Source organism: Mustelus asterias, chromosome 27 (assembly GCF_964213995.1).
Source record: "Mustelus asterias chromosome 27, sMusAst1.hap1.1, whole genome shotgun sequence".
NCBI classification, from domain to species: domain Eukaryota; kingdom Metazoa; phylum Chordata; class Chondrichthyes; order Carcharhiniformes; family Triakidae; genus Mustelus; species Mustelus asterias.
In genome coordinates this window covers 36,037,896-36,063,941 of record NC_135827.1, presented here as the reverse complement: position 1 = coordinate 36,063,941, position 26,046 = coordinate 36,037,896, and the positions used below count along the sequence as shown (strand labels likewise).

At 45.1% G+C, this 26,046-nt stretch overlaps 1 protein-coding gene across 5 annotated transcripts in view; it reads left to right on the top strand.

Moving 5' to 3' along the window:
• The window catches only part of usp28 (ubiquitin specific peptidase 28), a 99,181-nt gene that overhangs the window by 10,335 nt on the left and 62,800 nt on the right, over nucleotides 1-26,046 (top strand). For all 5 annotated transcript variants that reach the window (XM_078199013.1, XM_078199015.1, XM_078199014.1 and 2 more), the window contains exon 2: nucleotides 19,588-19,665. In XM_078199013.1, the coding sequence (XP_078055139.1) occupies nucleotides 19,588-19,665 (78 nt within the window). The remainder of the gene's footprint in view (nucleotides 1-19,587; nucleotides 19,666-26,046) is intronic.

Here is a 26,046-nt window from a genome sequence, read left to right as displayed (position 1 = left end):
CAGGACTTGCTGCATTTGGACATGAGTTGCTTCAGTATCTGAGGAGTTGCGAATGGTGCTGAACATGGTGCAGTGATGAGTGAACATTCCCACTCCTGACCTTATGACGGAGGGAAGGTCATTGATGAAGCAGCTGAAGATGATTGGGCCTAGAACACACTCTGGATGAATTGCAGTTTTGTCCTAGAGCTGAGAAGATCGGCCTCCAACAACCAGAACCATCTTACTTAGTGCCAGGTATGACTCCAACCAGTGAAAAGTTTTCCCCCAACTCCCATTGACTCCAGTTTTGCTCGGGCTCCTTGTAGCCACAGTCAGTCAAATGCTGCTTTGATGAGAAGGGCAGTCAGTCACTCTCACCTCATTTTTGGAGTTCAGCTCTTTTGTCCATGTCTGAACTGAGGCTGGAATGAGGTTTGGTTGAGTGGCCCTGACAGAATTAAAATTAAGCGTAAGTGAGCAGGTTATTGCTAAGCAAGTGTCACTTGATAGCACTATTCATGATCCATTCCATTACTTGAATGATGATCAAGAGTAGACTGCTGGGGCAGTAATTGGCCGGGTTGGATTGTCCTGCTTTTTGTGTATAGGCCTCACCTCGGTATTTTTCCACATTGCTGGATAAATACCAGTGTTGTACCTGTACTGGAACAGGTTAGCTAGTGATGCTGCAAGTTCTGGAACACAAGTCTTCAGTACCATCGCTGGAATATTGTCAGGGCCCATCGCCTTTGCAGTATCCAGTGTCTACAACTGGTTCTTGATGTCAAGTGGAGTGAATTGAAATAGCTGAAAACTGGTTGAAATCCGGAAAAGGCTGATTTCATTCACTCGGCACTCCTGGCTGAAGGTTGTAGCAAATACTTCTGCCTTGTCTTTTGAGCTGATGTGCTATCATCCTCCATCATTGAAGATGGGGATATTTACGGAGTCTCCTCCAGTGAGTTGCTTAATTGTCCACCAACAGCTGGATGTGGCAGGGCAGCAGAGTTTAGATCTGATCCTTTGGTTGTGGAATCACTTAGCTCTGCCCATTACTTGATGCTTATGCTGTTTGGCATGCAAATAGTCCTGTGCTGTATCTTCACCAGGTTGACATCTAATTTTTAGGTGTTAGTTATGCTTGGTGCTGCTCCTGGCCTGCCCTCCTGCACTCTTCATTCATTGAGCCAGGGTTGATCCCCTGGCTTGCTGGTAATGGTAGAGGTGGGGGATATGCTGGGCCATGAGGTTACAGATTGTGGTTGAGTCCAATTCTGCTGCTGCTGATGGTCTACAGCACCCATTGGTTGCCCAATCTTGAGTTGCTAGATCTGTTTGAACTCTATCCCATTTAGCACGGTGGCAGTGCCGCACAACACAAAGGAGGGTGTCCTCAATGTGAGGACAGGACTTTGCCTCCACATGGACTATGCAGTGGTTATTCCTGCCCTGTCATGCGCAGATGCATTTACAGCAGGCAGATGGGTGAGGACGATGTCAAGTATGTTTGTCCCTCTTGGTTCCATCACCACCATCTGCAGATCCAATCTAGCAGCTATGCCCTTTAGGATTTAGCTAGCTTGGCATGTAGAGGTGCTTCTGAGCCACTCTTGGTGATGGACATTGAAATCCTCTATCCAGGGTACATTCTGAGCCTGTGCCACCTCATTGCTTCCTCCAGGTAGTATTCAATAAGAGGAGAGGGAAGATGTGGTAATCAGCAGGACGTTTCCTTGTCCATGTTTGACCTGATGCCATGAGATTTCATGGGGGTCCAGAGTTAATGTTGAAATCTTCTCAGGCAATTTCCTCCCAACTGTATGACTCTATGCCTCTACCTTTACTGGGTCCATCCTGCCGGTAGAACAGGCCATAGCCGTGGATGGTGATGTCTAGGAGGGTATGATTCCATGAGTATGAATGTCAGGCTTGACTAGACTGAGACAGTTCTTCAAATCTTGGCGCAAGCCCCCAGATGTTAGTAAGGAGGCCTGCAGGATCGATAGGGCTGATTTTGGGGTTGTTGTTTCCAGTGCCTTGGCCAAAGCCGGGTGGTTTGACCAGTTTCATTCCTTTTAGACTTTTTACTGGTTTGATACAACTGGGTGGCATTTAAGAGTCAACTACATTGCTGTGGATCTGGAAACACGTGGAGGCTGGCAGATCTTTTTCCCTATAGGACCTTGTGAAACAGATTTTTACGACAATCGACAATAGTTTCATGGTCATCATTAGACTTTTAATTCCTTTTGGGTGGCACAGTGGTTAGCACTGTTGCCTCACAACATCAGGGACCCGGGTTCAATTCCGGCCTTGGGTCGCTGTCTGTGTGGAGTTTGCACCTTCTCCCCATGTCTTCATGGGTTTCCTCTGAGTGCCCAGGTTTCCTCCCAGACTCCAAAGATGTGTTGGTTAGGTGGATTGGCCATGCTAAATTGTCCCTTAGTGTCAGGGGGTTTAGCAGGGTAAATATGTGGAGTTACGGGGATTGGGTCTGGGTGGATTGTTGTTGGTGCAGACTCGATGGGCCGAATGGCCTCCTGTACTGTCGGGATTCCATGAGTCTAATTCCAGATTCCATCATGATGCGATTCGAACCTGGATCCCCAGAGCATTACCCTGGCTTTCTGGATTGCGAGTCCAATGACAATACCAGTCTGTCACCCTGTCCCCATCGGAATTTAATCATGATGGATCTAATCATGACAAATAGTTTTTAGGTTGCATGATGCTTCCTTTCCTCCTATTTGTATCTTGCCGTTAAACACCAAGTTAGTTCTTACACTCTTTATATTGTATACTGGATAGCACTGGTTTTGAATTGAATCTTATCTGTTAGAACACTACACCTTTGTTCCTGTGAGTTAGGCTGGGAAATGTGTCAGATAGTACTGAACAAAGGGTTCCTATGTATGTGTGTGTTGTGAGTGTATGGTTGGAGTTTGCTCTTTAGTTTCAGTCTGGGGGATATTTGTGTAGAGCTTTCTGTGGCGCTAATAAGCCTATAATCTAATCTGGAGCTTAACATTTTCTGAGTGTTTTCCCTTTCATCTCTTGGAAGCACTAACTTACTCCGAGTATGTATCCTCATGTACTAGGTTCATCGCATACATTACTAATGTGACTCTGGATAGTGAGTCTAAACAGGCAATGGAACATGGGGGGCACCATTGGCTAAAGTGATTCTGCCCCAACCTGACACCAGGACATGTAGAGCCATCCAGCAGGCTTCACAGCAATAAGATTTGGAGTGTTCACTGATTCATGGCTGGCTATTCCTTCCTCTCCTCACCAGCAATACCAGTGTCAGTTTCCTCTTCCACCCATCCCTCTCCTCCCTCATGTCAGCCCAGACCATCCTGCTCACAGCTGAAAAGTAACGGGGTCCCGGTAAAACCTAGAATCTTCCTTGTCTGTATTACTCGGTGAATTTTGCAGATGACTCTTCATGAGAGTCACTATGTGATGTTTGCCTCTTTTTGTTGTGGAGAAGCAGTTTTTAAAATTAAGTTATGAGATGTGGGTGCCAATGGTTAGACCAGCATTTATTGCCCAGTTCTCGTTCATAGAATCCCTAAAGGTCATTCGGCCCATCGAGTCTGCACTGACTCTCTGACAGAGTATCTTACCTAGGCCCTCTCCCCCGTCCTAACCCTGTAACCTCTCTCATTTCTCATGGCTAATCCATCGAGCCTACACATCTTGTGACACTAAGGGGCAATTTAGCATGGCCAATTCACCCTAACCTGCACATCTTTGGACTGTGGGAGGAAACAGGAGCACCCAGAGGAAACCCACACAGGCACGGGGAGAACGTGCAAACTCCACACAGTCACCCAAGGCCAGAATTGAACCCGGGTCCTTGGCGCTGTGAGGCAGCAGTGCTCATCACTGTGCCACTGTGCCATCCTCGAGATGCTGGTGGTGAGCTGTCTTCTTGAACTGCTGCAATCCCTGAGGTGTCGGTACGCCCCTTGTGCTGTTCGGGAGGATGCTCCAGGATTTTGACCCAGCCACAGTGAAGGAACAGAGAAATATTTTCAAGTAAGGATGGTGCGTTACTTGGAGTGCAAGCAACAGTGCTCCGAGATATCTGTTGCCCTTGTATCTGTATCTTCCCATGTTTCTGCTGCCTTTCCTTTGCATAGAAAGTACATTAAAACACACAATTTAGCTTAACTGGTCCATGTTCAAACAAGTCGTGTCATCCTATCAGAATAACCTTCTATTCCTTTCTCCTTCATGTGTTTATCCAACTTCCCCTTAAGTGTTAGAATGTAACCAGTGACAACTTTGTATTGGATGTAATGTGACCAATAGGAACAAGATGTAAGGGTCAGCTGTCCCAGTAAACCATGGAACCAATTAGAGTGGTATAATAGTCAGCTGACCAGCTGATTCACTATAAATAAGGAACTATGTAGAATTGTAGAGAGCTTGGAGTGGCCCAGGGCGAGGTCCCAAGTTTGGAGTAATGATATTTCTTTATTAAACCCTTTCTTTGATTTATAAGTTGGAGTAAGTTTTGTTAAATTTTCATTAGCTGCATTTTGAAGAGTTCCTTCTGAAGAATCATTAAATGCATCTATGCTGTTTGCAACAACTACCCACAACAGCTAATTCTGCATTCTAACCACTTTTGGAGTAAATAAATTTCTCCTGAATTGAATTTAATAGTGACTATTTTGCAGTGTATTTATGAATCCCTAGTTTTGGTCTCCCCACAAAATGTCTTCTCTGCATTTACCTGATCAAAAAGCTCAAGCATCTATTTTCAGGAGAAAAGAACCCCTGTAACCTGTGTAGACACTTATGTCAGACTCCTATTTATCGACTACAGCTCAGCCTTCAACACCATTATTCCTACAAAACGCTGTGGCCTGGGGCTCGGCTCCTCCCTCTTCAAGTTAAAAGGTGACTGGATCCTGAACTTCCTAACCCACAGACCGCAATCAGTAAGGATAGCCAACAATATCTCCCCCACAATCATCCTCAACACCGGTGCCCCACCAATGACTGTGTGGCCAAATTCCTCTCCAACTCAATTTTCACGTTTGCTGATGACATAATTGAATCTCAAACAATGATGAGGCAGAGTACAGGAAAGCGATAGAGAATCTGGTGAACTGGTGTGACAACAATAATCTCTCCCTCAATGTCAACAAAATGAAGGAGATAGTCATCGACTTCAGGAAGCATAGTGGAGAACATGCCCCTATCTACATCAATGGGGATGAAGTAGAAATCGTCGAGAGCTTCAAGTTTTTAGATGTCCAGATCACCAACAACCTGTCCTGGCACCCCCCCCCATGCTGACACAATAGTTAAGAAAGCCCACCAATGCCTCTACTTTCTCAAAATACTATGAAAATTTGGTATGTCCACTATGACTCTCACCAACTTTTGCAGATGCAACTTAGAAAGCATTCTTTCTGGTTGTATCACAGCTTGGTATGGCTCCTGCTCAATCTGAGACCGCAAGAAACTACTGCCTCGGAAAAGCAGCCAGCATAATTAAGGACCACACTCACCTTGGACGTACTCTCTTCCACCCTCTTCCTTCGGGAAAAGGATACAAAAGTCTGAGGTCAGGTACCAACTGACTCGAGAACAGCTTCTTCCCTGCTGCTGTCAGATTTTTGAATGGACCTACCTTGCATTAAGATGGTCTTTCTGTATACCCTAGCTATGAATGTAACACTACACTCTGCACTCTCTCCTTCCCTTCTCTATGAATGGTATGCTTTGTCTGTATAGTGCGCGAGAAACAATACTTTTCACTGTAAACCAATACATGCAACAATAATAAATCAAATCAAATCAAAATAGCTTTGTTTAGTGATTTGTTATTGGGACCCCTTTGCTTCATTATTCCAGTTAAACTCTTATTTTCCAAGGCATATGTGGCCTCCTCAATCTTTCTACAAAATGCACCTCTAAACACTGATCTATATAGAAATTAATTTGTCAGTTACATGCCCAATTCTGAGAATTTATAAATGTCTTTCTGTATTTAGTGTAACCCTCCCCTCTGATTTAATGTCATCCACAAATTTTGAAATTGTATTTCTGATTTCTAATTTGTTATGTCCCAGCCGAGTCCTGGAATCTCTCAATGTTGAATGTGTCTGGGAGAAAATAAATATTTGTTCGCGTTGCTACCTCTTTGAGCAGCTGTTCAGCGGGTTCTATTTCTGAACCTTCCTCATGTTAAATACATGGCAACAGAGATATTTCTGGGGGCATTAAAACCAGTTGGCCTTAAGTTGTTCAGGTTTCAGCACAGTCGCACCTGCAAGCAAGCAACCAAAGCAAGTCATTGATGCCAGATTTTCCCTAATGGCACGGTGGTTAGCACTGCTGTCTCACAGCGCCAGGGACCCGAGTTCAATTCCAGCCTCGGGTAACCGTCTGTGGAGTTTTCACGTTCTCCCCATGTCTACGTGGGTTTCCTCCAGATGCTCCGGTTTCTTCCCATACTCCAAAGATGTGTGGGTTAGGTTGATTGGCCATGCTAAATTGCCCTTTAGTGTCAGGGGGATTAGCAGGGTGAATACATGGGGTTATGGGGATAGGGCCTGGGTGAGATTGTTGACGGACGGTATAGTCTCGATGGGCCAGATGGCCACCTTCTGCACTGTAGGGATTCTATGATGTATGTCAGTTAGATGACCTTCAAGTTAAAAGGTGGTTTGCATGAATATTGCATCTCGTACCTCAGTGTAACAGCTGGTGATAGGATGGCTGCTGTAGTTGAGTGGAAGAATGATCAAAGAATTGGTGCTTACGCAGGAGATGTTGTGGTCACAGGGCTGCCTGACTCCCTCATTTTGCTCCTCAATCAGAAATTTTTCTCTCTCTTCACTTATTCCTTTCCAGGTTTCTAAACTTCTGAACCTTCTCCAAGTGGCCGTTCACTGGATGTGAGACTATCCCACCTGCACCCCCACTCCCCCACACTCTGTTCTTTCTGAAAAAGAGTGAACTTAGATTGATACAGAACATTCTAAAGTGATTTTCAGCCAATGAAGTGTTGTCACTTTTGTAAGTAAGGAAATGTGGTAATTGGTTTGTGCACAGCAAGATCCCACAAACAGCAGTGAAAGTGAAAGAACGAGCAGATAGTGTTTGTGTGATGCTGATCGAGGCATAAATATTGGTCAGGGCACCGGGGATAAATCCCTTTGCTCAGACGGGTCCTGTTGAACCTTGTGCGTTCCGGCAATAATAGGCGGAATCTTGTTTTCACCACCCATCCCGTAGATGGCATCCCTGACAGAATGGCACTGGGAGTGCCAGCCGAGGCTTTGTACTCAAGTCCCTGGATTGGGACTTGTACCCACAACCTATTGACTCTGCAGTGAAACTGCTACCCACTGAACAGGGCTGTTGCTGTGGACCACCTTGGAACATTCTTCTATAGGCTGTCCACAAGCAAACGCTGCTGTGTGAGTTTAAACAGTGGATGCAAAAGAGAAAATTCTGGAAAATCTCAGCAGGTCTGGCAGCATCTGTAAGGAGAGAAAAGAGCTGACGTTTTGAGTTCTGCACCGTAGGAATCATAGCACTGACCACAATCCCACCCAAGTCCTATCCCCATTATTCCATGCATTTACCTTAGCTAGTCCCCCTGACACTAAGGAGCAATTTAGCATGGCCAATCCACCTAACCCGCACATCTTTCGACTGTGGGAGGAAACCCACGCAGACAAGGGAAGAACATGCTCCACACAGACAGTGACCCAAGCCGGGAATTGAACCAGGGTCCCTGGTGCTGTGAGGCAGCAGTGCTAACCACTGTGCCAGCATGCCGTCCATGATGGACTCGAAACATCAGCTCTTTTCTCTCCTTACAGATGCTGCCAGACCTGTTGAGATTTTCCAGCATTTTCTCTTTTGGTTTCAGATTCCAGCATCTGCAGTAATTTGCTTTTATTTTAAACAGCGGATATTCAAGCTCGCTCTTGGATCAAACAATTTAATGATAATTACTTCTTTACGTTCTGTGTGATGGAGCATGGCTCTTCATAAAAATAGGTTTTGTTTACTCATGAAAAGCCAAGGAAATGAAGGCAGAGGAAAGGCCAGTGTACACAGTTGCTTCCTGGATAGAAAATGGATTCTTTTGCTACAGATAATCACTTTGTGTTTGTGCAAACATTCCTAAGGATTATGGGATTATTAGCTGATGTTTTCTCAAGAAGTAAAACTTACTCATTGCAATAGATTCTGTGTAATTAGTGACCTCTTTGATAGAAACGTTTAGTTTATGATTTGTTATAAGTCAGTGATAAATGTGATTGTGTGACTGTTGACTGCAAGAAGTCTATTTTTCTTGGTGGCAGTCATAAAACTTAACAGCTGGACTGTCTGAAAGGAGTGCCACTCTGTCTGCCCAGGCATCAACTTGGCTTAGTTGGTGACGCTTGGCCTCAGAGTCAGAACTTCATTTCATTGCATGTGGGCGTCCCCATGTCAGCATTTATTGTCCACCGGTAATTGCCCCTTGAAAAGGCTTGGTGGCGAGCTGCCTTCTTGAACCACTGCTGCCCATGTGGTGTAGGTATACCCATCGTGCTCTTAGGAAGGGAGTCTCCGGGTTTTGACCCAGGAATGCCGTGAGTTCAAGTCCCACTGCTAAACCCGGGTGCTTAAGAAAAGAAAGGCTGCTGATATTTAGTGCTCTGTTGTGGCCTCCGGACATCTCAAAGTGCTCTGCAGCCAATGCATTCGAGTCACTGTTGCAATGTAGGAAACGCAGCAGCCAGTTTACACACAGCAAGGTTCCACAAACGGCAATGTGATCATCACCAAATAGTCTGTTTCTTTAGTGATAAAGTGGGCTAATATAAGAGAGCTGGATTGAGGGATTGCTCCGTGCTGGAGGTAACATCCTGTGCCCAAGATGTTAAGTTGACAGCTACTGGATTGTTAGTGTGGTTGAAGTGAACACTGTGGTACAGTTTGAAGAGTTCGGATGAATATACAAAGCTTTCGGAATCATAGAATAGATGCATGGAATCCCTGCAGTGCAGAAGGAGGCCAGTCAGCCTGCACTGACAACAATTCCACCCAGGCCCTATCCCTGTAACCCCATGTATTTACCCTGCTAATCCCTCTGACACTAGGGGGCAATTTATCATGGCCAATTCACCTAACCCGCACATCTTTGGACTGTGGCAGGAAACGGGAGCACCCGGAGGAAACCCACGCTGACATGGGCAGAACGTGCAAACTCCACACAGACAGTGACCCGAGGCCGGAAATGAACCCAGGTCCCTGGCACTGTGAGGTAGCAGTGCTAACCACTGTGCTACTGTGCTGTCCCTGACCAACATTCCTCCCTTCGTGTATAATCACCAATGTCAGTTGCTGTTGGGGAGGTGTTTACAGTGCGTTATCAGCTCAGTTTTGTTGCTCACTCAACAATTGCAGTGTGGCATTTCGAAATAGATCGCGGTCTGAGCATTCCAGGCTGATGTGGTGAAGGGCTGGAAAGTACCTTAGTGAATTGAGCAGTGTGGGGGGAGAGAGATTAGTGACTATGAACTGCTATTGCAATTGTTGCAAAACTTATGTTGCATTATTTGACATGTGACCAGTGATATTTTACAAGTGCCTAAATCACATTGGAACTTCTCTTCCCCTAACCTGTGCTGTGCAGTATCAGTAACAAATGTAATGTTACAAATATTGCATTGCACAGCCTTAAAGCACTTGTGTGTTTTTTCGAGATCTGTGGACTTGAATGTCATTGGCACTTTCAGACAACCAAACTCATGGAACACTGTGTTATATCTTTGTGGAATTTCAGTTTGAGTCTCTCTATATGTATGTTGCCTATGATTCTGAGTTTAATTTAGTGATGGGGGGGATGTCCTGTGTGTTCTCACACCTCATTATTCAGTGCTTCTAACATTGCACTGCTCTCAAGAGGGGATCATTTCCTGGGCAGTGATCGAAGGCACTGCTGACCAAATCCAGGATTTCCTGGCATTTCCATCCCAGTTTCTGTTGCCCGAGATACTCGTCAACGCGAAGTGGGTGAAACCACAGAACAGATTACTTCTCATTCCTTTCTCGGAACGACACGATACACAGATGGAAGAGAACAACCTATGAACACGTTGCTGTCATTCTCCATATCAGGCCAATTACATCAGTTGATGCTAACACTTGCAGCTCCCAATCATCGAGTTAGTTGCCACCTCCAACACATTTTTACTTTGGTCGCAGGGGGAGGTGATGGCTTAGTGGTATTATCACTAGACTATTAATCCAGAAACTCAACTAATGTTCTGGGGACCTGGCTTCAAAACCCGCCATGGCAGATGATGCAATTTGAATTCAATTTAAAAAAAAATCTGGAATTAACAATCTACTCTTGACCATGAGCCTTACAACCTTTAAAAAATATTTGGATGGGCACTTGAAATATTATAACATTCAATGATATGGGACAAGTGCAGGGAAATGGGGCTAGCGTGCCTTTAGTAGTAAGACTCAATGGGCCGAAGGACCTTTTCTACTCTGTATGACTCAATGGCCTCGCTCATAACTGAAACCGTAAAATCCCACCTGAGGTAAATGAATCTTTCCATGTTCCATCCCTCGCCTGCTCCGATTCCCGTGGTGGATGGGGTGATAAAATTTCAACCTATGACTCTATCTGTAAATCTCTATCTGTAAACACCTTCACAGCATCTTCCCAGTGAACTGTACTGTAACTCTGCTGCACTAAGCCCATGACCTGAAATTCCCTCCCTAATCCTTTCTGCCCCTCTACCTCTCCATCCTTTAAGATATTCCTCAAAATGCTCCCTGTTTGACTCAGAATTTGGTCACCTGCCCTTGCGTGATTGCATCTTTGGCAGCACTCCAATGAAATTCCTTCATCATTATCGTGTCAAAAGTTCTGATAATGTTTTTTGAGTGTAGATACATTTATGCCACCGTTCTGTGACGGCACACAGGTAACAGTGACGATTATTCTTTTGATTAATAGGATGAGAGTTCAAAATGAAAAGAAGAAAAAACCCTTTCAGTTTCTTGAAGGAAAACCTTTTACTGCAGCATTGTTTGCACTTCAGCTCCATGCTCCTGACCTACGGGCACTTGGTGCAGAAAGGAGCGGCGAAGGAAAAAGCCCTACTTCTGGGCCTGGCCAAACTCGCCATAGGTCCAGGCAGCGGGCGACTGAGAGAGTCGTTTGACCCGACTGGCCACCCCTCTAGTGTGGCTACATTTGCAGCTGGGTGGCCCTAGAGAGGGAGCACACGGTGTCCACGGACATTCCATGCTCGGTGGGCACAGTGGGGACTGGGGTGCCTTATCGACTCTTAATCACGATTCAGTTTAACGTTTCGATTTCATTTATGATTTGCTTTCTGTTTCAGGCAGTATCCCTTTAAGGGGCTGCCCCTTTAATTTGTGGCTCAGTTTATTTGATTTAGTTTAACTGGTTATTAGATTTACCCAAAATAGGAGTGTTATCCACGACACTTGTCCTAAATCCTTGCATTTCCAGTTATAGTTTATTTATTAGTCACAAGTAGGCTTACATTCAATTGTAATGAAGTTACTGTGAAAATGCCCTCGTTGCCACACTCCGGTGCCTGTTCAGGGAGAATTTATCATGGCCAATCCACCTAACCAGCACGTCTTGGAGGGCCGGAGGGCCTGTTCCTGTGCTGTAATTCTTTTTGTTCTTTGATCTTTGGACTGTGGGAGGAAACCAGAGCGCCCGGAGGAAACCCACGCAGACACGGAGAGAATGTGCAAACTCCACACAGACAGAGTTGTGCAATGTGATCACTAACATCCCGTTGAACAGGCAGACAGGACTTAACATTCTTGTGCTGACGGAGTGCACCTCTGATATGCGATCACTGTTAATTATAAAAATCCTTCCCTGGCAACTGAAGAGGTTAAGAGTTTCTCTTCAATAGTCCCAGAATTGTTATGCCATTCACGCAGATGTATGTCACAGCTGTGAGCACACTCAATGCATCCATTCAGAGAGATATGTAGCCCTTTCCAAATTGGGCGACCCCACCAGAGAATGGTCTAATGCCCTTATTGCTGAAGTTATTTATGGTGGGTTAGCAATGTCCTCCCTCATTCACATTATCTGTTGTTGTGGTGCAATGGAAAATACTGAACACGACAACATTACAGATTAAGATTAGAATTCACAGTCTCTTTCCACTCTGTGTAATTCTTCTCCTGAAAGCACTTCTCTTATCAATGCAGCCCTATTTATAGTAAAAAAATGTTTTCAGTGGATATAGTAGTGTAGTGTTTATTTTACTAAGCTAGTGGTCCAGCGGATGTGACCTAATGAAGGTCTTTAAAATTATAAAAGGGTTTGATAGGGTAGACACAGAGAAATGTTTCCACTTTTTGGAAGTCCATAACTAGGGGTCATAAATATAAGATGGTCACTGATAAACTCAGTCGGGAATTCAGGAGAAACCTCTACCCAGAGAGAGGTGACAATGTGGAACTCGCAACCAGATGGAGTAGTTTCCCATAGAATCTATAGAATCATTATGGTGCAGAAAGTGGACATTTGGCCCATCAAGTCTGCATCGACTCTCCAAACGAGCATTCTACCTAAGATCCCACCATAACCCCGCACATCTACCATGGTTAGTCCACCTACCCTGAACATCTTTGGACTGTGGGAAGAAACCGGAGCACCCGGAGGAAACCCACGCAGGTACGGGGAGAATGTGCAAACTCCACACAGCCACCCAAGGCCGGAATCGAACCGGGGACTCTGGCGCTGTGCTAACGACTGTGCCACTCATTTGGTGAATAGCGTGAATGTATTTCATGGGAAGCTGGATAAGCACAGGAAGGAGGGGAAGGCTATGGTGATGCAGCTCGATGAAGTGGAATGTGAGTGACTGGTTTGGAACATTAACACCTCACAGACCAACGGGGTTAATGGTCTGTTTTATGCTGTTAAGTTTTAAGAATTAACTTAATTTATTTTTCTCTTGAAAATAGAAGGCTGAGGGATGACCTTATGGAGCTTTTGAAATTATGAAATGCTTGGTATAGTGGATATGGAGAGAATGTTTCCTTATGGAGAAGAACATAAGAACATAAGAACATAAGAAATAGGAGCAGGAGTAGGCCATCTAGCCCCTCGAGCCTGCCCCGCCATTCAATAAGATCATGGCTGATCTGACGTGGATCAGTACCACTTACCCGCCTGATCCCCATAACCCTTAATTCCCTTACCGATCAGGAATCCATCCATCCGCGCTTTAAACATATTCAGCGAGGTAGCCTCCACCACCTCAGTGGGCAGAGAATTCCAGAGATTCACCACCCTCTGGGAGAAGAAGTTCATCCTCAACTCTGTCTTAAACCGACCCCCCTTTATTTTGAGGCTGTGTCCTCTAGTTTTAACTTCCTTACTAAGTGGAAAGAATCTCTCCGCCTCCACCCTATCCAGCCCCCGCATTATCTTATAAGTCTCCATAAGATCCCCCCTCATCCTTCTAAACTCCAACGAGTACAAACCCAATCTCCTCAGCCTCTCCTCATAATCCAAACCCCTCATCTCCGGTATCAACCTGGTGAACCTTCTCTGCACTCCCTCCAATGCCAATATATCCTTCCTCATATAAGGGGACCAATACTGCACACAGTATTCCAGCTGCGGCCTCACCAATGCCCTGTACAGGTGCATCAAGACATCCCTGCTTTTATATTCTATCCCCCTCGCAATATAGGCCAACATCCCATTTGCCTTCTTGATCACCTGTTGTACCTGCAGACTGGGCTTTTGCGTCTCATGCACAAGGACCCCCAGGTCCCTTTGCACGGTAGCATGTTTTAATTTGTTTCCATTGAGATAGTAATCCCATTTGTTATTATTTCCTCCAAAGTGTATAACCTCACATTTATCAACGTTATACTCCATTTGCCATATCCTCGCCCACTCACTCAGCCTGTCCAAATCTCTCTGCAGATCTTCTCCGTCCTCCACACGATTCACTTTTCCACTTATCTTTGTGTCGTCTGCAAACTTCGTTACCCTACACTCTGTCCCCTCCTCCAGATCATCTATATAAACATAACTGGAGGCCCTGAATATAAGACAGTCACTAATCAATTAAATGGGAATTCAGAAGAAATTTCCTTGCCCAAAGTGTGATGAGAATGCGGAACTTGCTACCACAGAGGGTGGTTGAGGCAAGTATTATTGATGCAAGGGGAAACTAGACAGGCAGGTGAGGGAGAAGGGAATGGAGGTTTATGATGAGGAAAGATGGGCGGAGGCTGTAGGGAAGCATGAAGTCCAGAATGGACAGGTTGGATCGAATGGCCTGATTCTGACCAGGTATGCCAAACTCTTAACATCGGCATGCCCCTAGGACCGGGGGTGACACCGCTGCAGAAGCTCCCCCAAGTACCAACAATGATGACATGAACTGCAAGTTCTGTGGATGTCTATGTCATGGGAGGACCCACAGAAGATGAAGTTGTTTCTTACAGCTTGGACATGCTCGAACAACAAGGTGTCTACCGTTAATTAGAACTCATGCTCTAACAAGAAACGGCCCTTTCGAAGAGTAGAAGAATGATAAATCAGTAAAGTTTTAGGCCCGTGTTTGGCTCTTCCCATGAAAAAACAAATGAACAGTTCCTCGGCAATGTGTCATGTGAAAAGTGGAGTGGTATTCGTGGCCCTGCCGAAAATAGCTCTGTTGCTGGGACAGCGCCGGACTTACTTCCATATACGTCTGATAGCACATGCCTTGGCCCCTGAAAAGAAGTAAACAGATTCTACATCTATGCTGGCCTCCGTTCTTTTCTTAGCCTCTGATGCACTTACATTGCAATTTTTCGTGGAAGGATCTAGCAACACGTCTGCTGCAAAGGACATGTGGTACTTGGCCAATGACTGCTGTTTTGCTGTGTATTAGGAATTTAAAGCATCTTGTTTATGATGGGGATTACCTTCAGAGAAAACCTTACCCAACTGAACCTCAAATGGGTTGTTGTCTGTGGAAAACTTGGGTCTCCTCCACTGTATGGTTTATGTCTCTGACTATTGCCCATTCTTGACAACTATCCGACAATTGTCAGGATAATGTAGAAATAATCCCTGTGCGTTTAACTTTTTGTGCAGCTGAAACTGAAGTGTCTGCTCCCCTTCGATAGCTCAGCTGGTAGAGTGGGAGACTGTGGATGACTAAAACTGACACCCTTAGGTCGCTGGTGAAATTCCACTCGAAGGAAGTGCCATCTCTACTTTGGGGTGGCACGGTGGTTAGCACCGCTGCCTCACAGCGCCAGGAACCCAGGTTCAATTCCAGCCTTGGGTCACTGACTGTGCGGAGTCTGCATGTTCTCCTTGTGTCTGCGTGGGTTTTCCCCGGGTGCTCTGGTTTCCTCCCAAGTCTGAAATACGTGCTGGTTAGGTGCATTGGCCATGCTGAATTGACCCTCAGTGCCCAAAGATATATAGGTTAGGGGGATTAGTGGGGTAAATTCGTGGGGTTACAGGGATGGGGCTTGAGTAAGATGCTCTGTCAGAGAGTCAGTAAAGACTCGATAGGCTGAGTGGCCTCCTTCTGCACTTTAGGGATTCTATGAAGTTTGCTCAATCCCCAACTCCAAAAGTCAGCATCTGGCTTCACCTGGTCACACCAAGCAAAGTTTCTTGCTGCAAACAAATCCGGTTACTGTTTCATCATTCATTGGGAGGAAGAGCCTCAGGGTTGTCTAATATCACCACCTAATTCCATCCCTCCCTGTTCCCCACTCCTGAGCACACATACATGGAGCTTGGTGACTGTTGCCCCCTTGAACCCTATTGTATTTAAATACTTGGTGAATTAAATAAATAACGTAGCCCACTGCTCCACGTAACAAATCATTCTTTTGTGGAGAGGACCCCCTACAAATACCGGCAAAATAGGAGGGATTTGTGTAAAAGATTGGCATACTTCTGAGGGCCCCATTCAAACAGTGGCATCTTCCCAGGGATCCCCTCTAAATATTGAATCACCCGCATTGTTGTTTACCTGTGTGGGAGGCTATACTATTTAATGATGGCAGGAGAATTATACCATGTAATAACGTGTCGAAGAAATAAGAATAACCTGACATATTTGTATAGTGTCATATCACAGAATGATATTCATCACAGAAACAGGCCATTCAGCCCACAAGTCTGTGCCAGTGTTTGTGCACATCATTCCACCCCATCAGCATATCCTTCTGTTCCTTTCTCCTTCAAGTTCTTATCCAGTTTCCCCAGTGCATCTATGCTATTTGCCAGAACTAAACCCTGTGGTGGCAAAAATGGTTCCAGGGATGCGAAACTTCAGTTATGAGGATAGGTTGGAGAGGTTGGGACTGTTCTTCTTGGAGAGCAGAAGGTTAAGGACAGTTTGATCGAAATGTTCAAGGGGGCTGGACAGAGTAGACAGGGAGAAACTGTCCCCTCTCTCAAAAGGATCGAGAACGAGAGGGCACAGATTTCAAGTGATTTTCAAAACGAGCAAATGTGATGTGAGAGAATTTTCTTTTTCACACAGAGAGTAGTTTGGGTCTGGAATGCACTACCTGGAAGTGTGGTGGAGGCAGGTTCAATTGAGGAGGCATCAGATGATTACTTGAATAGGAACAATGTGTAAGGGTATGGGGAAAAGGCAGGAGAATGGTACTAAGTCATGATGCTTATTCGGAGAGCTGGTGTAGATATAATGGACCAAATGGTCTCCTTCTGCACTGTAACGATTCTGTGAATTTCCACATTATTACCACTTTCTGGGTTTTTTCTGAATATCACATAGTTGAAATAACTCAAACTCTTCTCAGGAGTATTTACCTTTTGAATATGGTGACCATTTGTTATGGATCAAAAGCTCCACTTTCTATTCTACTAGAGCTATCGGAAAATACTCTCTTAATGGCCTGACAATACCCTCTTCTTCAACGTGGGGGGAGAAAACAATGTTCTCAGTTCCTTTATCCAATTAACAAGTCGATATGTAGAAAGACGTAAAATGCAAGAAGCTTAATTTGAAGTGAAGGAAAGTGTTGGGAGCAGATTTTTGTCCTCATTGGAAAGACAATATAGCGGCTGTAAAAGAAGATTGATTTTTAATAACACCAAGAGTTGCAACACTATCCTTGTGCCTCAGGGGCTGGGAAACTAGATTCAGTGCAAGACATTTCTGACCTTTAACTCAAGACAACCGCAAGGAAATTGAGCACTTAGGATAGGGCTGATTGGAACAGCCAGCCTGGATTTGTCAAGGGAAACTGGTGCTCAGCTAATGAATTAAATTTTTTGAGGAAGTTTCAGCCTCATTTGATGATGGGATTGCAGTAGATGTTGTACGTTTGAACTTTGATCAGGTGTCTCATCAAGCTTCCACAGTAGGTCTCTTAAAGTGTCAACTCTGGCTCATTTGGGTCAGCACCGAGTCCAAATGTTACCTGGCAGGGGGTGAAACTGTGATCGTGCAAGTGATGAGGCTAGCCCGTTGCACTTGCTGTGTGCTGACGCCTGCCTTGGGGGTTTGCCCAGGCTAGGGTGTAGTAAAGGATCAGGGTAACCAATGAGGTCAAACTGAGACATCACTTCATGCAATTTTTCAAAGCCATCATGACCTTTTGGCTGAGGTGAAGGATGGGGTGCAAGCCTCATCTTGTCAGCCTGGATTTTGTTTCCCTCTTGTGGGGACCATGAATTGGATTCAATTTGAATCTGTTTTTTTTTGGATGGAATGAAAAGAAGTGGTTCACCCAGGACGGGATTAGCCCCATTGCACTTCGGGTGTGCTGATCCCTGCAATGTCCCCAAAGGCGGGATACTCAACTGCAAAAAAAAAAGTCCCACTCCAAGCTGCTCCTCTGTTCAAAGTGCTGTCCTTCACATGACATATTAAACTGAGAGTCCATCTGCCCGCTTTGATAGGCATAAAAGATTCCATGGCAATCTTTCGATGAACAGGAGAGTTTTTCTTTGCAGTATTCCTGGTTAATATTCATCCTTCAACCAATATCCAAAAACATTATCTGATCGTAATCACTTTGCTGTTTGTGGGATCTTGCTGAATACAAATTAGCTCCTCTGTTTCCCAATGTACAACTTGTGACTATACTTCAAAAGTAATTCATTGGTTGTAAAGCGCTTTGCGACAGACAGCAGTCTTGAAAGGTGCCATAGAAATTGAAATTCTCTTTAAAGGAAATGTGTCCAGGCAAATTGCACAATTTTAAACTTTGTTATTAGGGTGGAAAAGTGGTTAGCACCGCTGTCTCACAGCACCAGGGACCCGGGTTCACTTCCGGCCTCGGGTCACTGTCTATGCAGAGTCTGTACGTTCTCCCCGTGTCTGCATGGATTTCCTCCAGGTGCTCCGGTTTCCTCCCGCAGTCCGAAAGACGTGCTGGTTTGGTGTGTTGACCGTGCTGAATTCTCCCTCAAGTGTACCCAAACAGGTCCTGGGAGTTTGGTTTGATTTGATTTATTATTGTCACATGTATTAACATACAGTGAAAAGTATTGTTTCTTGTGCGCTATACAGACAAAACATACCGTTCATAGAGAAGGAAATGAAAGAGTGCAGAGTGTAGTGTTACAGACATAGTTAGGGTGTCGAGAAAGATCAACTTAAAGCAAGGTAAGTCCATTCAAAAGTCTGACAGCAACAGGGAAGAAGCTGTTCTTGAGTTGATTGGTATGTGACCTCAGACTTTTGTATCTTTTCCAAAGGAAGAAGGTGGAAGAGAGAGTGTCTGGGATGTGTGGGGTCCTTAATTAGGCTGGCTGCTTTGCTGAGGCAGAGGGCAGTGTAGGTGTGGTGGACCTCAGTTGTGCCTTTGTCCTATATGGACCACCATTGTGTGTGTTTGTCATACCTGGACACATCCCCTTCCAGTTTGGTTCCTCCCCTCGGCACCTAGTATAAAGGTGGCTGTCTCCTCCCCCTTGTTCAGTCCAGGTCGGTTATTTGTTGGGATCTGCTCCTGATTCTGTTGTGAATAAAAGCCTACACTTGTATTGGCACACCGGTAGTCTTTCGCCTTATTGATAGCGCATCAGTAGGCAGAGTCAATGGATGGGTGGCTGGTTTGCATGATGGATTGGACTACATTCACGACCTTTTGTAGTTCTTTGCGGTCCTGGGCAGAGCAGGAGCCATACCAAGCTGTGATACAGCCAGAAAGAATGCTTTCTATGGTGCATCTGTAAAAATTGATGAGTGTCATAGCTGACATGCCAAACTTTCTTAGTCTTCTGAGAAAGTAGAGGCGTTGGTGGGCTTTCTTAACTATAGTGTCGGCATTCTGTGGTGACAAGGGGATTTTCACAGTAATTTCATTGCAGTGATAATGTAAAGCCAACTTGTGATACTAATAAATAAACTTTAAAAAGAGAAGTTGGACTGAAGTGTTAGTATCTGGGTGCAGAAATCTTGATCGGGCTGGGTTCTGTGTATTCTGATCCTCAACCAGTGGGTTCAGGTGGGTAACCTGACAAACTTCATGGTCGCAGTATCTGTACAACACCAGCAACACGCTGATCAGTATTCCTTCACTCACCTTTCTCCATTTTGTTTGCAGAACATTTGCTTCACCATCAACCAGCTGCGTGAAATCACGGGGATTCACGACAATCAACTGCTGCACAAAGCACTCCAGGTCAGTTACCGCTGATTAGTGTATCTAAATGCAAGCTGCTCTGTATGGCAGGTAGGGACGAGCAAGACCATTTGACCAATCTTAGCCCATCCAGCCTGAAAGACACCTTGCCCTCCGTCCCCTCAACAAACCCACCATCCAACTGCTTTCGATTGGATGCCTGGGTTATGCTTCCGCTACCCAATGTGAGAGTCATTGTGAAGAAAGAATCTGGGTGGCACGGTGGCACAGTGGTTCGATTCCCAGCTTGGTTCACTGTGTTGAGTTTGCATGTTCTCCCCGTATCTGCGTGGGTTTCCTCCGGGTGCTTCGGTTTCCTCCCACAGTCCAAAAGACATGCTGGTTAAGTGCACCGGCCATTCTAAAATTCTACCTCCATGTACCCAAACAGGTGCCGGACTGTGGTGACTAGGGGATTTTTGCAGTAACTTCATTGCAGTGTTAATGTAAGCCTACTTGTGACACTAATAAATAAACTTCAAAAATTTTAAAGCTATGAAGTGAGAAAGTTAACTGAAATTACAGTATCTGGTTACAGAAATCATGAGATGAAATTACAGCATCTGGTTTAGTTCTATGCTTTAAATTCCTCTGTCAGCCATTCAGGTTGGTAACTTTGCGAATTGCACAAGCTTAGTATCTATAGAGCATAAGGAACAACTAACCCTTCTCCCATCATACTTTAATTCAAATATATAAGAGAATGTCTTGATTAATAAAGTACTGTTCGACTTTGCTTACTTGTTAGAACAGCTCCTTATGGGAAATCCTGATCAGTAATAATGGTGGCAATGGATCATGGAATCATAGAATCCCTACAGTGCAGAAAGAGGCCATTTGGCCCATCCCGTCTGCACCGACAATAATCCCACCCAGGCCCCATCCCCGTAACCCCACATATTTACCCTTGCTAATCCCCCTGACACTAAGGGTCAATTTAGCATGGCCAATCCACCTAACCCGCACATCTTTGGAGTGTGGGAGGAAACCCAGAGGAAACCCACGCAGACACGGGGAGAACGTGCAAACTCCACGCAGACAGTTACCTGAGGCCAGAATTGAACTCGGGTCTCTGGCGCTGTGAGGCAGCAGTGCCATCGTGTCGCCCAATGCAGAATTTAAAAACAAAATTGTTTGGATACAGTTGAAATAATTCTTTATATTACATAGAGTTATAATGGCACAGAAGAAAGCCATTCAACCGATTGACTCCATTCCAGCTCTTTCTAGAGGAATCGAGCCAGTCCCATTTTCCCACTCTGTTCCTGCAAAGGCCTGCAAGTTTATTTCCCTCAAGTGTCCATCCAATTTCTTTATGAAATTGTTCATTATCTACACTTCCACCACCCTCATGGGGCAGCAAGTTTCAGATCATTGTCACGGCTGGTATTACGATCCCAGTTGATGTTAATCCTGGACAAGAGTGAAACTTGGCTTGATGGATCCTAACTTCTTTTTGAAACCGTGGAGGAGAGCTACTGAGTAAATTCACAGGAATCGGATAAACCTTTAACACATGGAATAAAATATTTATTAAACAAGAAAAGTGAACCATCTTACACCAGACAAAAAGGTTGGAAAGATACAAATATGAGAAGACAATTCAAATTCTCACTATTCCTTTATCCCAGCTACATCTTTACATCCAGGCAAACCAGTAAAGAATTACCTCCAGTTTGACACAAAGGTGTCAAGCTTGTAACTGGCACAGCTGCAAATGGTTTTCTTCTGGTGAATTCCTGAGAATTCACTCGATGCTTTTCACCCAATTCCTTCATCTCCCTGGGACATCCAAAAACTGCACCCTAAACTCTCAGTTTCTGCAACTGCAGAGCAAACAGGTGAGTTCCCTAAACTCAATCTTCCAGCAGAATCTCTGCTAAACTTATCACTTTAATGAATTCTGCAACTGGCTATTCAGTCAACTATTATCCCCAATAGCTTTGAAGCCTTTCTTATCAGAGAGTTTAGAATTCCTGTCGCCTCTCTCTGACACGCACTGAATTCTTCTGTCTTTTCTCTGAGTCCCTGGACTGCTGTTACTAGGCGACAATGAAGCTTTTTCTACTTTCTCTTTTCCTCTGCAGCCACTGAACTCTCAATCGCTCTTAATCCATCTCTTTAACCTCATGGTTTATAAAACGTATATGTACAAACAAATCCAAAAGACTCGATCTTTCAGTCATGAGTCTATCCACACTTCCTGGCACTAAGATTCACAAACAAAACTGGATATACATATATATATATATATATATATATATACACATATATATTCCACTTCAAAATTATACATTGTCCCTTATGGGCAGCACAGTGGCATAGTGGTTAGCACTGCTGCCTCACAGCCTCCGGGAACTGGGTTCAATTCTTGCCTCGGGTCACTCTCTGTGTGGAGTTTGCACATTCTCCCCACATCTGCGTGGGTTTCCTCCAGGTCCTCTGGTTTCCTCCCACGCTCCAAAGATGTGCGGGTTAGGTTGATTGGCCATGCTAAATTGTCCCTTAGTGTCAGGGAGACTAGAAGGGTAAATACGTGCGGTTATGGGGCCTGGGTAGGGTTGTTGCCGGTGCAGGCTCAGTGGGCCATATGGCCACCTCCTGCACAGTAGGGGTTCTGCTCTAAATCGGAATGAAAATCTTTTTTCCCTCATAGAAACCAGGAAGTTAGTGATTCTTCCTTGAGTACAGTCCTTTGTTTCCCTGCTATATCCTCAAAATGACACTTCTTCAAATGTTAGTCTCAACAGTGTGTCAACAAATTAACCAGGTATCACTCTTTGACCAAGCATTTGATCACTTCTCTCAATATCTCCTATGGTGGCTTGGTGACAGATCTGGTTTCATATGCCCCTGTGATGCACCTTGGAATGTTTACAGTGCGATAGAAAATGCTCGTTGTTGTTGTATATGCTCCGCCTTGATGACACCCAGTTTTGATGTGGATCCAGGTAATAGAGTTTTGTTTCTGATTCTTCATAACGTCTACCCCGTCATCCTGTCCAACAGCCAGTCCAATGTTAAGCGGTGGTTGAATTATAATTTCCAACAGAATAAATGTTAGTTCAGCTAGGGGAGGCGCTGGCCTAGTGGTATTATCGCCGGACTATTAATCCCAGAAGCTCAGCTAATGTTTTGGGGACCTGTGTTCGAATCCCACCACAGCAGATGGTGGAATTTGAATTCAATTAAATAAATCTGGAATTAAGAAATCTACTGATGAACATGAAACCATTGTCGATTGTCGGAAAAACTCATCTGGTTCACTAATGTCCTTTGGGGAAGACAATCTGCCGTCCTTACCTGGTCTGGCCTACATGTGACTCCAGATCCATAGTAATGTGGTTCATTCTCAACTGCCTTCAGGCAAGTAGGGATGAGCAATAAATGCTGGCCAGCTAGTGATGCCCATGTCCTGTGAATGAATAAAAAAAACCTGAAGCAATAGGTCTTGGCCTCCCAAGTTTTTGGGTTCAAATCCCACCATAGCAGATGGTGAAATTGAATTGAATACAAATTCTTGAATTAAAAGCTTAATGATGACCATGAAACCATTGTTGATTGTCTCAAAAACCCATCTGGTTCGTTAATGTCCTTTAGGGAATCCTTACCTGGTCTGGCCTACATGTGACTCCAGGTCTTCAGCAATGTGGTTGATTTTTAAATGCCCTCTGAAATGACTTAGCAAGCACCTCAGCTGAAGGGCAATTAAGGATGGGCAATAAATGCTGGCCCAGCCAGTGACACCCACATCCCATGAATGAATTAAGAGATAAACCTGACCTGGATTCCATTCACCCTCCCCCACCCTCGCTCCATCTCTCGTCTGCCACTTCAGGCTATATCCAAAAGAGCAGAACCTGCTGCACTGCTGGTCATAGAATCCTACAGTGCAGAAGGAGGCATTTGGCCCATCGAATCTGCACCGACCACAATCCCACCCAGCCCCTATCCCCGTAGCCCGACGTATTTACCATGCTAGTACCCCTGACACTAAGGGGCAATTTAGCATGGCCATTCAACCTACCCATACATCTTTGGACTGTGGGAGGAAACCGGAGCACCTGGAGGAAACCCACGCAAGCACAGGAAGAACGTGCAAACTCCACACAGTGACCCATGCCAGGAATTGAACCCAGGTCCCTGGCGCTGAGGCCACAGTGCTAACCACCGTGCCAGTGTGCCGTCCAAATCTCTGAACTGAACCTCCTTCTCCAGATCCCAAGAAATCCCTCTCAAACTCTCTAGCATTTTCATGGTTGTGATACGTTATTCGCTCTGAGGTGCCCAACAAGTCTGGAGTTCACTTTTTTGAAGTACAAGGAGCTTTTTGTAGGGAGATACATTTTCTTGCTGTCAACTTTGATGGTTGTTCCTGCCTATGCATCTTGGATGGGCATGAGACTAGATGGAGGATTGGGGGGGTGGTAGCATCAGTGCTGGCCATGGTTTTAGTGCCATCTTAGAGCACCCCACCACCCGCGGCACGCCCAAGTATGAAGGAACCAATTTTTTAACATTGGAAGTAGTTCTATGCATTGAGGAGGAAGCTGGATAAGTACATGAGGGAGAAAGGCTGAGAGGAAATATGGTGGGTAGAAGTTCACTTGGATTGTACACACTGTGTGAACAAGTTTGGCCAAATGGCCTGCACATTCTGTGTGGTTTTGCATGATGGAGTAGAAACTATAGACTGGTAGAAGTAAAGGAGGCAACAGACATGGGAAAAGCAGAGCAGCAGGCTTGGTAAAAGTGCCACCGTTCAGTGTTCTGATCAAGCCCGAGGCAGCACCAAGGTAGCTGCCCCTCTTGATGACATTGCAAAGTGGATCTTACATTTGACTTACAAGCAAAACCTGCTGAAACTTTCTCCAGTGAATGTGATTGGGGATGTGGTTACCCGCACTGAGATGCCAAGTGCAAGATGGTTAATGGCAGGGATGTGGTGTGCCCTCTGAAACAGCACGGCCACATTGTATCTCCAGTAACCAAAGAACCTGGCTCTTTCTACAAAGTAAGAAGTCTCACAACACCAGGTTAAAGTCCAACAGGTTTATTTGGTAACACAAGCTTTCGGAGTCTCGGGCTCCTTCTTCAGGCGAGTGAGGAGTTGTGTTCACAAACAGGGCACATACAGAGACAAACTCAATTTGCAAGGTAATGGTTGGAATGCGAGTTTTTACAGGTTATCAAGTCTTAAGGGTACAGACAATGTGAGTGGAGAGAGGGACAAGCACAGGTTAAAGAGGTGTGTATTGTCTCCAGCCAGGACAGTTAGTGAGATTTTGCAAGCTTGGACTTTAACCTGGTGTTGTGAGACTTCTTACTGTGCTTGCCCCAGTCCAACGCCGACATCTCCACATCTTTCTACAAAGACATGGTATAATTTACTTAACTGACTTGTGGCCTCCCATGATTTAGTGGTTTGGATCAGGAATTGGCTCGCTGTAAGAAAACAAAGGGTGGTGGTTGATGGGAAATATTCATCCTGGAGTTCAGTTACTAGTGGTGTACCGCAAGGATCTGTTTTGGGGCCACTGCTGTTTGTCATTTTTATTAATGACTTGGATGAGGGCGTGGAAGGATGGATTAGTAAATTTGTGGATGACATTAAAGTCGGTGGAGTTGTAGACAGTGCGGAGGGAAGTGGCAGGTTACAGAGGGACATAGATAAGCTGCAGAGCTGGGCTGAGAGGTGGCAAATGGAGTTTAATGCGGAAAAGTGTGAGGTGATTCACTTTGGAAGGAGTAACAGGAATACAGAGTACTGGGCTAATGGTAAGATACTTGGTAGTGTGGATGAACAGAGGGATCTGGGTGTCCATGTGCATAGATCCCTGAAAGTTGGCACCCAGGTTGATAGGGTTGTTAAGAAGGCGTACGGTGTGTTAGCTTTTATTGGTAGAGGGATTGAGTTTCGGAGCCAGGAGGTCATGCTGCAACTGTACAAAACTCTGGTGCGGCCGCATTTGGGGTATTGCGTACAGTTCTGGTCGCCGCATTATAGGAAAGATGTGGAAGTGTTGGAAAGGTTGCAGAGGAGATTTACCAGGATGTTGCCTGGTATGGTGGGAAAATCGTATGAGGAAAGGCTGAGGGGCTTGAGGTTGTTTTCGTTAGAGAGAAGATGGTTAAGAGGTGACTTAATAGAGGCATACAAGATGATCAGAGGATTAGATAGGGTGGATAGTGAGAGCCTTTTTCCTCGGATGGTGTTGGCTAACACGAGGGGACATAGCTTTAAATTGAGGGGTGAGAGATATAGGACAGATGTTAGAGGTAGGTTCTTAACTCAGAGAGTAGTAAGGGCGTGGAATGCCCTGCCTGCAGCAGTGGTGGACTCGTCAACGTTGAGAGCGTTCAAGTGGTTATTGGATAAAC